Below are 12830 nucleotides of genomic sequence, written 5' to 3'. Positions count from 1 at the left end.
GCTCCCGAGCCGGGATTGGCTGGGCGCGCGGAAGGCGGGGCCAAATCACAATGGCGACCACGCCTCCCCCTCCTTCCCGCTACCCCATTTCATATCCGCGGCCTCCTCGCCTCACGTGCGCGTGCGCGCTGCCCCTCCCCCTCCGCATCCCACCCCTCCCCTCTTTCAAAAGATAACTGACAAAAGCCGCGGCCTACTCGAGCTCGCCTCGCTTTCTCCTGAGGAAGCGCGCCCTTCGCCAGCAGGTCTTCATTCGGAAGGCGAGAAAAGGCTGCGGCCCAAACAATGCGGGAAGGAGGAATCCTTCCGGAGGGCCCCGCTCAAGGGCGCGAGACCTTCGCCCCCCCCCCATCTCGAGAGACAGGAACGCGCCGGGAAGCCGCCTTATGCCGAACTCTGGCCGTTGGCCCATTTAGCTCCGCTTTGCCTGCCCTGGCTGGCAGCGGCTCTCCAGGGTTTCAAGGAGGGAGTTGGATGAAGGGGGTGATGCTAATGGAGCCAAAGTTTTACCCGCCGGACGTGTATGATGGCAGGGGTCTGCCTCGTGAGGCTCCAGGGACCGGAGGTTGCCTGCCTCTGCTCTACACGGACTGGCAGCTGCTTTTTCTCGGAGGGTTTCGGGCCGGGTTGCTCTCCCAAGCCCACATGGAGATGCTGCTGGGGATGGAGCTTGGAGCCCGTGAGGCGGACGCCGTGACAATGAACCAGGCCCTTCCCATGTGAGAGCGCCAAGAAAACAAAGGAAAAATTTGTGCCCGCCTGGTTGCTAGTTGATGGTGATCAAGGCTAAATTAAGCCATCGCCCAGATTCCTCTCAAGTTTCATACACTTTACAAGAGAGGGTATTTGCTTAAGTTACGATTTTATACTAATCTTGATCACTCAGTAGGAAAATGTGTTCCGCTGAAAGGAACGGAAGACTTTCATTGCTCATGAGCTCTCTTAAGGAGCAGTACGTGTAAGCTTTGTGAAAACCAGTGTAAAAAACAAAGGCTCTTAATATAACTGTCAAGTTTATGTACAGAAATGGAAACAGCCCAGATCCCTATTTTATGAGTATCATTCTTTGTTATGGATACATGCTTAGAAACTAGGCATGTTACAACACTCTTCATGTGCAAATGGAATCAAAGACACTAAATCTTCCATGGAAGCATATTACCAAACAATATGGAGAACAGGTGAAAAGGAGCACACCCATCACAATAGGCAAGAACATGAGTGAAATCTTGCTAGTTGTCCTAACTTTGCCATGGGCGGTTTAGAGGATGAAGCAACATCCAGCACTCCCAGTGTTAAAGATACATAATCTGGGTGCCAAATGGCTCTTTGAACAAAGGTTGCAGTTGCGAAAATTAAATGTTCAGTTGGCATTTTTGGATGAAATGTGAGCTAGGTTAAGAGCTATGAGAAGTCACTTTATCCAGGAACAATTCACATATATATTGGCCTAGTCCTATCTTTTTTCTTAATGGCTCCAGGATGCACAGAAAAAGCATTATAGTTCCCGAAATTCATTCTGATTGTGCAAATAAAGTATAACTCGGAATTCCACAGGAATAGCCTATTAGTGTGTGACAACAGTCCACATCCAAGGATTCCCAGACACACCCCTCCAGATGGTGAAAACATAAGGTGCGCCCTTGCGCCCAGACATCTTCACTTGGTCACAAGCGGTCAAAAGACAGGTGCAAAATGTGCCTGGTGCCTAGCTAATTTTGCACAGTACTCTCAGATTTAGACTTGTATGTTTTCCATTCAACAATGAATTTCCCATGTAGGATTTCACATTGCAATAGGACTAGATAAAGCAAATCTGAAGGCAGAACTAGTGCAATGCAGCAAAACAATTTACATTCTGGTGCAAGGTTAATTCAAGTTCCTAATGGAAGGCAATTTTGAACGTTTATTAAACATTGCTTCTACTTGCATTATGAAACCTCACAGTGGACTTGCCCATTCCAGACCTTTTATTCCCTCTTTTCAAGCATGCTACAGCATTTCCTGCAGGTTACTGAGACCAGTAATAATTGAACCAAGCTACCACCCAAAGCAAAAGTATATAGGAAAAAAAAAACTCACTAGAACTTGTGAATAGCTATTGCTTTCTTGTATCCATTTTGATTTGAATTTCTAATGGACAAAGTCTGGGAATAGGATGTAAATATTTCAGGGGGTTTGAGTTCTAGCCTTAGTAGCTATATGTAGTTTTCTGAGGGGATGTGTTTATTTGCCCCAAGTGTACTTTGGTTGACAAGTACCTCAACAGTCCATATCCCTGTGGATCCGAATTTAGGAGTGACTGATGTTATGCATTCTGATCACTAAATAAATTCCCAAATAGAAAATCATGCACATAGCTAGTTAATCCAAGTCATGAGGGTTCCTGTCTTTTCTACTGAGGCATGTTCTGCATTTCTTATACACATTTTTCGAGGTATGATAGAATACCTATCATATATACACATTTAAGTCCACACTTGTAGTCCTTTGCCTACTCTTGTCCGATATGCAAGGAGTTGGTACAGTCAATGCACCCTACTTTAATGTTAATCAGCTGCTTACCCTATAAGGTTGTAGATGTGTTAAGACTGATGTGTAGAAAGCAAGCTGAACACAACACTAAAGTCAGTTATTGTTTCATTTTTATTAGAAGCCATAGTTCAACATATTTGGAATTCAAAGCACATGCAGAATAGTTGTTTTATTTAAATTTTACATCATTTGGTGTTAGGATTTAAGACATTCTTCCAGTTATGTCTCATTAAAAGATTTTAGCTCAAGTGCTGCACAAGCCTACCCCAAAACACACACACACACATACAGCTTTCATATTTTACAAATCATATTAAACATTTCAGAAAGTGCTGTTTCACATGATTGAGCACCCACAATTCTTTAAATTCAGTTCACGTTTGAGCACTTCCCACTTCTTAGCCAGTCAGCCTCCTGACAAGCACTTATATTCCAACAGTATTGAATGCTCGGCCCGTAGTAATCTACTTGCTCCACTGGGCTGCCAGCTGATAAGTTCATTCCAGTAATGACACTTAACCTAATACGGAATGCAAGAAAACAAATTAGCACACAGAACTCAGATTTAATGTGATAAAGTCAGTTAATACTCTCTTACAGGAGTTTGTGCAAAGACCTTTTAACACAGAAATCCAACCTAAACTCAAACCAATTGAACTTGCTGCTCCTGTTCCCGTCAGATAAATCTAATTTAATGGGTTTTAAAAAATAAACAAACCTGACTGGATGGCTGAACAAGTCTCTGCAAGAGGCATCTTCCTCTTGTCCACTTAATATTCCAGTAGCTATAGGAACCCTGCAAGAAAAGAATGGGTCAGTCATTATATAATGGTGCCCTAGATATGAAAAAAGCAGATACAGTGGTACCTTGACTTACGAACATCTCGACAACCTAATTTTTTGACTTACGAATGGGACTAATGGCCGCGCGCTTACGACATCCGAAAGGAAACTGTGGCGGTTTTAGATACCGCGTATTTTTCCGTTTCCAATGCATTCTTATGGGAAATCGCATTTCCAATGGTGTTTTTCGACTTGTGAATTTTTCGACCTACGAAGGTGCCTTCGGAACGGATTAAATTCGTAAGTCAAGGCACCACTGTGTGAGCATTGAGGCATGAAGTTTCTGGTTTTGAAGAAAAAAACTACTGGCAATTGCTTATTAAAGTTAGAAAATTTAAATGGTAACTTCTGTGGCATCCAAATGAGCAAGTTGGTCACAAGTTTATCATATACAAGGTATGGGCCACGTTACTTTCATCAAGTGCTACAAGGAACAAGTGACCATAGCTATTCACTGCCATCACTTCTTGCACAAGCAGAACACTATACTGCTTAGTGAAGTACCAATTCACTAGTAACATGCTTCTGATCATCTCCAATGGAAGTTTGATCTATTTACTTTTGCATAGCCAAAATCAATTTGTACCATAGCCGCAATTTAATGGCACAGGAACACATAGCCATGCTTAAACTACTGAATACGAAAGCAAAGGAGTTTTCTTTTAAGAATATGTGTTTACTTTTATGCGGGAGAAAGTTTATTTCGTAGCTGAAGTTCAGGATCCAAAGAGTAGTAGTCCCTGTTCCATTCCATCACTTCTTTCAAGATAGTGTGGCCAACACTTTTTCAGGATAGAATAGCCACCATCATCTCTTCTAACCTGTCAAAAACAAGGCAGTGTCACTTAACACAAGTTCATTCAAATTCTCATTGTGTTCAGATTATACATGTCTAACAGGATATTCCAAGCCTAGGTGATGCTGTTCACCTAGCCCTTGGGAGATTCCCCAAGTTATTAAGTTCAGATTTTTCTCCCACTTTTAGATTCCTGTCCAAAAGCCACCATATGCACTAAAAATTGGAAAAGTTTTAAGTGGAAATAGAAGCCTCCCACACCCAAACAATGTTGCAATCGGAAGTCTTCCCAATTAACAGTCCAAGGTCAGCACAAGGCACAATTACAAGATATTGGACAAAACAGCAAATGCAGCTGGATGAACCCAAGTACTGTTTGGCCAACTACCTTCCCTTTAAGTTTTTGAAAGCAAATCTCAAGTCGCAACAGCCAGATAGGCCCTCCCACCCCAGATAAAAAAAAAGGAGCAGATTCAGTCCAAGTTCTTGGGGGGTCTGAGAAGACCCCAAACTTGCCCAGTTCGTTTGTCAAAGAAATAAGAATCAGTGATTTGCTGTAGCCACAAGAATGGAGCTCTGTGGGAGGGAAGATGCAGACATGAGCAAAAAAGTTACCTCGAAATACAGGACTATTTCCACAAATGAACTAGCCAAGAGCAGCTTTCGTCTCACATGGATCGCACTGAAGGAGGCACAACACACTTCGGGGTCTCCAAGGACACTGGCTTCCACACGCTAGCAGAGAATTCTCACAGTGTAAGAACAGGACAGAGCTAACTACAGGTAGGCCCATCTAGGCCCAATATCAGTTCAGCCTTAACCCTGAACAAAGCCTCAAGGCCCCCCAGTTCCAAAAACTTCCCTCTCCACCAGCTCATCTGACAGCTGAAATTTTCCAATTGTAGTAGGACACATTATCCTACTTTAGCATTTGTATAAGGAGGCAGGTCCTTCCAAAGTCTTCCTCTCCAGCAACAGCAATACTGTGTACTACTATTGTAGCAAGGAGAACCAACCCATTCTAGGTTTTAACACTGAACTTAAATGAAGGTTTAAGCATAGGGCACAGGGTTTTGCATCACACGTGTTTTGGCTTGGCATCCCATATTTTGGTCCCTCTGTAGTGACTCCCAAACCAAAAATAATGATTTGCCTTCACTAATAAAGGCTCAGCTAAATAATTCACTGTTTGAAGACTAAGAAAGAAAGCCCAAGATTTGCAGTTAACACTGTATTGAACTCCACTGGGATCCTTGTTTGAAACACAAGACTCCACAGGTATTTCACCGCCACCAGCCACTACCCAGATTCATTGCCCCAGGATAGCACTGGCACAGCTATAAACATTCTAGGGAATCATGTGTTGGTTGATGCAGAGAAGGGTAATATATTAACATTTAGATACAAAATTATTCAGATACAACATGACTAACAAGATGCTACAGTTATAGCTTAAAGTCATGCTAAAATATCCTATAGCCAGTTTAAGGAACAGACATGTTTCCACTTCCCCATGTTGAAGATTTCCTGTTTCCACCATTTCACACCAACCGCTTAAGTATTAGTGTATACAGTGGTGCCTCGCTTAACAAATGCCCTGCTTAATGAAATTTCTGCTTAATGAAAAGTTTTTTCTAGTGGAGGTTGCCTCGCTAGACGAATTCGTTTTAAGAAAAATTCGTCTAGCAAATCGCGGTTTCCCACAGGAATGCATTGAAATTCAATTAATTCAATGCATTCCTATGGGATTCGCTAGACGAAATTTTTGTTATGAGAAAAGACCCATGGAACGAATTAAATTCGTCTAGCGAGGCACCACTGTATCAAATTTATTACTTGGGTACCAACCCTGGGATTTACCTAGGTGAGGCCCAACGTGCTTCTGCTTCCTTGTCGCTATCAAAGTTGTGCGGTGCAATGTGATGTCAAACGTCAAGAGCAGAGAATTGTTTCAGATGGGATTTTAATGGGCTTCGTAAAGCCAAAAACTCAGTACAGGAACTTCCTTATCCACTTCAAATACAATGTCAATTGAATTATGCACGTTTCTTCCAGTAAAAAAAGGACAATATAAACAAACATTTTCAAGAACCTCTCAAAGCGTTCAGTTTTGATTTCTGGATTTACTTTGTACAGTAAAATAGCTTTTTACTAAACCAGCGTGAATCATTTAATTCTTTTACTAATACCAAGGTGGTTTGCATTTGTTGCCCTCCCTTACTATGCTAGGAGTTGAACTCTTGCACTGCACTATTTCAAAAAAGGTTTGCTCAGCTTCCAGCTGTTTAAAGTTGTAGGGCCCCATGTGTCACGTTAAAAGAAACCTTGGATTGAGAAAGCAAGACAAATAAAACCGATTTCAAAAATGCTTAAAAACCACTCTTGAAAAAACCAACTCTTGAGCAAAGTCTAAACAGGCCATCTTGTAGAGGAAGCTTTCGGGCTGCATGTGACAAAAGCTATATGGGGGAAGATACAAGTAGGTAACTAAACAAGATTCAGCGAAGCTCCAAAAATCTTTATAAATACGGCCATTGGAAGGACGATCTTGATTCAGGAAGGATTTTTACTCGGTGTGAGCTGAGGACAAGAAGCAGGTACAATCATAAAGGCACAAGCATACGGACATGTTGCAGCAATTCACCACTCCTAGACTTTTTTAGATTAGTGATGCTAGGAATCTCAGGCCCTCCCCCAGTTAGCACTGACAACTTTGCAATTTGAATTTAAGAGTTCTTTAAGGTCCAACATGCACTTAAAGTTATTTACCAGTAATGTGAACTGAGGGCTGCAATGTTTTAGATTTGAGCAAATGGCAGATAAACAAAAAAGAAAAGAAACATCTTTGATACTGACAACTCAGTAGGGAGCTGTAGTTACTGCTGTTACTCAGTGTAAAGTCGGAACACTGAAAGTTCACAAGCGTTTTGGCAAGACAGCATTTTCACTCCCTTCCCAAAATCCACTTACCTCAGTTGTCATAGTTGTCTCTGTAAGAGCCTCCTGAAGAGTAGCGATCGTTATAACCTCCCTGACTTCTGAAAACAAAGCATTTGTGTTTTATATCTGCTCACCTAAAACTGAACATTAAAGGAGAACACATCAGTACAATTACCTGCCGTAGTCCCGGGAACCGCTGTAGCCTCCACTTCTGTTGTCGTATCGCCCACCATAGCTTCTGTCTCCACCACCTCCGAGGAGGAAAAGAAAACCATTTCAGTGACAGCTAAGCCACCAGCAACCCACCCACCTCATTACCCCAATGCATGCAAGTGTTTGTTTCAATCTCCTTATACTCACCTCTGGAATAACCACGGCCTCGCCCCCTGCCTCCAAAGTAGCCACCTCTAGATCCACGGGAAGACTTCCCTGCATGATCAACTCTTATCTGGCGCCCATCTACAGACTGATAATGAACAAGTACTTTAATTATGACCATTGCTTAACTAATTAGCTGATCAAACAAAGCAACTATTTACATGAATTTTCATATGCACATAACCAATTGTTAATAAAACATGACTTTTCACCAATTACTATTGCTCTTATTAAGATACTGTAGAGTTCAGAAGATTTATTTCCAAATTGAGTTCTGAAGTTCCCCACCTGTGTAAGTTTGGGTACCTGCCCCCTGCATTACACAAGATCTACAAGCAAAAGCAGCTATTCTGGAACTTGCACTTCACACAGCAAATTGAACCACTTAAAAATAATTTCCCAAAGATAGTCAGTATTCTGAAAAACCTCTGGAATCACAGAAAGCAGTCCTGCTGCTGATTCCTGTTGGGAGGAAACACTGTAAAGGTGAGTGGTAAATAATCTGAGAGTAGCTTGTCTCAGAGTGGCTGCGGAAACTCAGCCAGAGGGGTGGGGTATAATTCTTATTATTGTTCTTGTCTGAAAGTAAAAAAGGGTAGTGGAAACGTGAACTAGCAATGCCACTCAATGAGCTTTCAATACATCTGGAAGAATGCAGGATCCAGCTCCCCAAGAAGAGCCAGATCTCAGGCATTACAGTATGGCCAATAGTCAAATGTTGAAAGAAGCAAAAGTCCAGCAGCATCTGTGCCTGTTACCAATATAGCTGTCTCTCACCAGTTTATGACATAAATAGCCGCTCACCTTGACACTAAATCAGAAGCATTATCACCACATGTGCATTTAGGTAACGTGCATACACTGCAAGAGCTCCCTACTATTGGGTTGACACTTGCAAGCAAGAAAAGGCCATTTTCTAAAATAGTTTAATTAAAGGCATTTCACAAAAACTAAAATCAAAGCAGTACGTTTCCTGGGAAACCTTTTTGTTTAGTCTCATATAATTAAAGCAGCCGAGACACAGTAGAACAGGTAACAGATCACACCACAATGAAATACTCACCTCTCCATTCATGGCTCTCATGGCATCTGATGCGTGCTCAGGATTGGCAAAGGTGATAAAGCCAAAGCCCCTTGATCTCTGGGTCTCTTTATCCTTGATCACAACAACTAAGAACAGAAAACAAAATAGCTGAAGTTATCCAATTTTATGTTGACCCCAGGGGAAAACTCCACCCCCAACACCACACTTGCTTACCTTCAGAAATGGGTCCAAAAGAGCTGAAATGCTGCTCCAGGCCTTGCTCATCAGTGTCAAAATTCAGCCCCCCAACAAACAGCTTTCCTTCTTCAGAAGACATAATAATGGTGGTAGGGAGGAGTCTAAAGAAGAGAAATGTGCACAACTGTGGATCAGAGGTCCAAAACTGGAACAATTCCATTACGAGAATTTGAGGAATCACCAAAGCTTATTGCAGAGCAAGTTAGCAAAATCCAGCTGCAAACAACCCTTCCCAGTTCGCGAAGAATTTAAACTCCCAACTCTCCAGAGAAGCTACACACTTAAGTATCAGTCCCAATATTTTCAGTACTCTTGCTCTGTTCACTCATTCATCAAATATGGCTTAATTCCCCCTCCTTTAGAAGTCACCCTGCATGTGGTGTCACAATAAGAAAACCTGTTGCAGGTCCCCATCTCCCCACCCCAATCCTCGCCTAGCCAAACTCCATGTGGTTGCGCATTACTTCCAATCGGAAAATGAAAGCTTCCCATGGCCGTGCAAATACGTCCCCGCCCTTCGCGTCACAGAAGCAGTTGCTAAATCTGACCCACTTCAAGCACCTACAAGCTTCGAGTTCAGAGTTGCTGTTGGGCTTTAAAAAAAACAAATAAAAAGGAACAAACCTTAAGCCACGCCCCCGCCTCAGTTTATATTTCAACTGCCCGTTCCCGAAGAGAAACTTAGCGGAAGGCGAGAGGTGGGGGTGGCGCGAGAGCGAAGGAAACGGCACTTCTCCCTCCCCGCCTCGAGGCCGCCCTCCATTTCCCCGCCTCGAGCGCCATCTTGTTCACCCCCAGCTTAAAGAGGGGCAATCCGGACGACCAAAGATGGCGGCAGGCGCCGAAGCCCGCTGCATGGCCTCGCGAATGCGCCCCACCCACCCGCCCGCCGGGACCCCCTCCGCCATTTCCTTGCTCTGCTTCTTCTCATGTCCGCCTCGCCCCCCCCGTTCCAAAACCAACGCGCGCCACGCCAGACCGCTGTTTTCCCTCTCCCGCGGCGCGAGGGGAACAGGGCTCCTCTGCCGCATGCGCATATCATCAGCATTCGGAACGCTGCTCCGAACGCGCGTGCGCTTTAGTGCCGCGGCCCCCACTGCCACCCCCTCACGTCATCGCTACTGAGGAACGGCCACCGTTACCTCGTTACTTGCCGTACTTGTTTGAACGGAAGCGTCGGAACACCCCACCCCCCCGCACCGTGCATTTCACCAACAACAAAGGGAGCCCGCAAGACCGCCACTCCGCCTTACCGAAGAGAAGCTTCCTTGGCTCAAGCAGCTGAAAATGCGGCCGAGGCACCGCCCGCGCTACGCTTTTATAGCGTCCCGCCCACCGCGGCAGGTCACGTGATGAACGCCGCGCCTTCCTAGGGTTAAGTGCGCAAACTACGCATGCGCCTACTACGCACGGCCGTTGCGCCTGTGGTGCGGGAGAGGTCGCTGCGACATCCGGGGATCCGTTCAACTTTTTCCCTCCAAAAAGAGAGTTGCATCCGGGGCCTTTGTTCACTCGCGCGAGGCTTCCACCTCCTCATCCTTTCCACATACAGTAATAGAGACCTGCACTTCCGGTTCTGGCTGGATTGTAGGGCGGGGGAGCGACGGGTTAATTGAGGCGGATGCCTGTTTCCACGGCTGTGCTTTGCGAAATGGTCATTCTTGTTCCCTCCATTTCTGAAGGAAGACTTTTTTACGGGCAGGGAGGGAGAAGGACAAGAAGGAAGACGAAGAGCGCCAACCGTTAAGGGCGGGACGTTTGATTCGCGCTTTTTTTTTTTTTTTGAAGCAAGGCGGGTTTTGTGGTGCCTTGAAAGACAAACCGAGGAAATAATAATAAAATTCATTCCAGCAGCACCTTAAAGACCAACTAAGTTTTTTTAAATATTATTTTGGTATGAGCTTTCGTGTGCATGCACACTTCTTCAGATACCTCAAGCAGCTGAAAATAATGTGAGAAAATAATGTGAGACCCTAAACAGGTTTCTCCGTGGACAATATTATTAGTATCTGGAAATTTTTTATGTTTGACGTTTTACAATGTTTTATGTCCTGGAAGCCGCCCAGAGTGGCTGGAGAAACCCAGCCAGATGAGCGGGGAATAAATCATTAATAAAATTATTATTCCCAATTTTGCGGGGGCTGCCTCGCAGGGCTTAGGGGAGGCGAAGGGGAGCCGCACGTTCCGACGTTGGTGAAGCCGATTGACGTGTGTCACGCGCTGGTAGCCCGCCTGGCCCTGGTTCGGGCCTCGATCCGCGTAGGCGGTTCTACCTTCGCAACCCCTTTGCTCTCTTTCCGAGGAGGCTTGAGACGCTTCCCCCGCAGGCTTCTGGAATACCTCCGTTTCCGAGGCCAGCAGCGCCCTTCTGCATATGTGGACGTAGGCCAAACGGTCCGGTCTGTATTCAAAATGAAAAGCCATGGGTAAAGAACGCGATAGCAGAAATTGCAATATTCGGTAGCACCGAAACAGTCGCCGTCAATACAATAACAGCTTGCTCTCTATTCCGTGGACATGTTAGCTGTTCCTTATAAACATAATTTTTAAACTATTGCTTTCGGGAGTGAATTCCTACATATTTCTAGCTTTTGCCCACGACATTAAATTAAACGGACCACCTACAAATGGGACCCAGATAGCTCATAGTTTCTGAGATTCATCACCTCGTGCATCGTAACCTCAAGAAAGCATTATCAACCTTTTCATTTCTAACGCACGAAACCTGATACTATAAGATTTATGACATTGCCTTTTAAAAGAGGCTGTTGCCATGGTAGTCTTGCGGGGTTCTGCTCCATTTTCTGTCAGTTTGCTTGGAGGACTTCGCATTAGACTGCAATTTGCTCCCTTGTGCTCAAACTGCAGTCCAAACCTTTAAGTATGTTTACCCCGAAACAAGTTCTACTGAATTCAGTGTTGCTGATCCTTAAAAAACTTGCACAATGAAGAAATACCACTGAAATACTTGCTCCTGAGTAAATTTGCATGGGAAGACTGTTGCAACAGGCACTGCTAGCTTTCTGGAATTAGTAATAAAATAACTGCCCTGCAACATGTCACAAAATGACAATAAGGATGCTTTTGTGTGCTGTAATTGTATTATGCTTGAGCCTTTTGGCCCACACTGTTACACATTACTATAGGGTCTTCTCAAGCTGTAGCATGTTGTATTTGGAAAATGTTTCCCTTTTAGAAAAATCACAATTGCCTTATTATAGCATCTGATTATCAACAGTGGAAAATAAATCTCAATCAACTAAAATATATGAAGTGGTAGTTTGTACGCTCATGGGTCCACTTGGTTTCCAGAGAGCTCTGGGGACTTTTCTAGTTGGCATGGTTGTCTTATATTTTGAAGTCCTAGTAAAGCTGTGGAATACAGAGGCAGCCTGAGCAATTGGCAGGATTTTTACAACACTACGAACGAGACCAATAGTGAATCCAGTGGTGAAGAAGGCAGTTTCTGCACATGCTGTAGAGAGAAGTGAGGGGCAGTTGGGGCTCATCAGCTTGGGAAGGTAGTTCATCTGGGGGAAAGAAAACTGATTCTAACCCTCCTCTGCCTTGCAGGCTATTTTCAGGAAAAGAAGGCTAAAGAGGAAACCCTACACAAATCCGGAGTGGAGACTCTTAAGACAGTTGGATGGTGCCTTGTATGCCTCCTTTCAGCAACTGCAGCTACGCTGGTACCAAACATACCTACTTCTCTGCTTTCCTTTGGACCACATCAGTGAGGCCAAGAGGGGGTTCTTGTCATCTGGATAGCCAAGGACCTCCATACACACCACCCAGGCTTGTGCCCTGGGGAGGTCACTTTGGTGCTGCAAATGCAGCAGTTTGACTTCACCCCCACAGGCACACTGCATTGTCTCTTGAGACGGACAAATACCAACAACATGGTAACCTTAAGATTGGATTATTGTAATGAGCTTTATGTGAGGATGCATTTGAACATAGTGCAGAAGCTTCAATTAGTGCAGAACACGGCTGCCTAACTTCTCATAGGTTTGAAGCAAGCATACCAGTACTGCTCCAATCACACTGGCTACATAT

At 44.3% G+C, this 12830-nt stretch overlaps 1 protein-coding gene across 3 annotated transcripts; it reads right to left on the bottom strand.

Moving 5' to 3' along the window:
* Nucleotides 1-2689: 2689 nt before the first annotated feature.
* Nucleotides 2690-10090, bottom strand: LOC118097575 (RNA-binding protein 3). Of its 3 annotated transcripts, XR_004694068.2 has the most exons (9): nucleotides 10028-10090; nucleotides 8751-8875; nucleotides 8556-8662; nucleotides 7475-7580; nucleotides 7290-7365; nucleotides 7145-7212; nucleotides 4059-4199; nucleotides 3254-3331; nucleotides 2690-3055 (listed from the first exon to the last, which is right to left on the bottom strand). XR_004694068.2 is itself a non-coding variant. In XM_035140547.2 (7 exons), exons 2-6 carry the CDS (start codon nucleotides 8851-8853, stop codon nucleotides 7146-7148), a joined length of 459 nt encoding a protein of 152 aa, XP_034996438.1. In that variant the 5' UTR covers nucleotides 8854-8875; nucleotides 10028-10090; the 3' UTR covers nucleotides 6121-6754; nucleotide 7145. The 3 variants fall into 3 exon arrangements, 2 of the variants coding, with proteins under 2 accessions (XP_034996438.1, XP_034996440.1); XM_035140547.2 differs by lacking the exons at nucleotides 2690-3055; nucleotides 3254-3331; nucleotides 4059-4199 and adding an exon at nucleotides 6121-6754; XM_035140549.2 differs by lacking the exons at nucleotides 2690-3055; nucleotides 3254-3331; nucleotides 4059-4199 and adding an exon at nucleotides 6121-6754 and having other exon boundaries at nucleotides 7145-7209.
* Between the last annotated feature and the right edge of the window lie 2740 nt (nucleotides 10091-12830).

This window comes from Zootoca vivipara, chromosome 16 (assembly GCF_963506605.1).
Source record: "Zootoca vivipara chromosome 16, rZooViv1.1, whole genome shotgun sequence".
Taxonomy (NCBI): Eukaryota; Metazoa; Chordata; class Lepidosauria; order Squamata; family Lacertidae; genus Zootoca; species Zootoca vivipara.
Note: the sequence above shows the minus strand (reverse complement) of the source record. Positions and strands in the feature narration are given on the sequence as shown.

Coding starts and splice junctions, on each gene's coding strand:
- LOC118097575 (XM_035140547.2), bottom strand. CDS start 8,853: ATGTCTTCTGAAGAAGGAAAGCTGTTTGTTGGGGGGCTGAATTTTGAC. Junction 7,366..7,474: donor AGGCCGTGGTTATTCCAGAG/GTGAGTATAAGG, acceptor TCCTCCTCGGAG/GTGGTGGAGACAGAAGCTAT. Junction 7,213..7,289: donor GGTTCCCGGGACTACGGCAG/GTAATTGTACTG, acceptor CTTTGTTTTCAG/AAGTCAGGGAGGTTATAACG.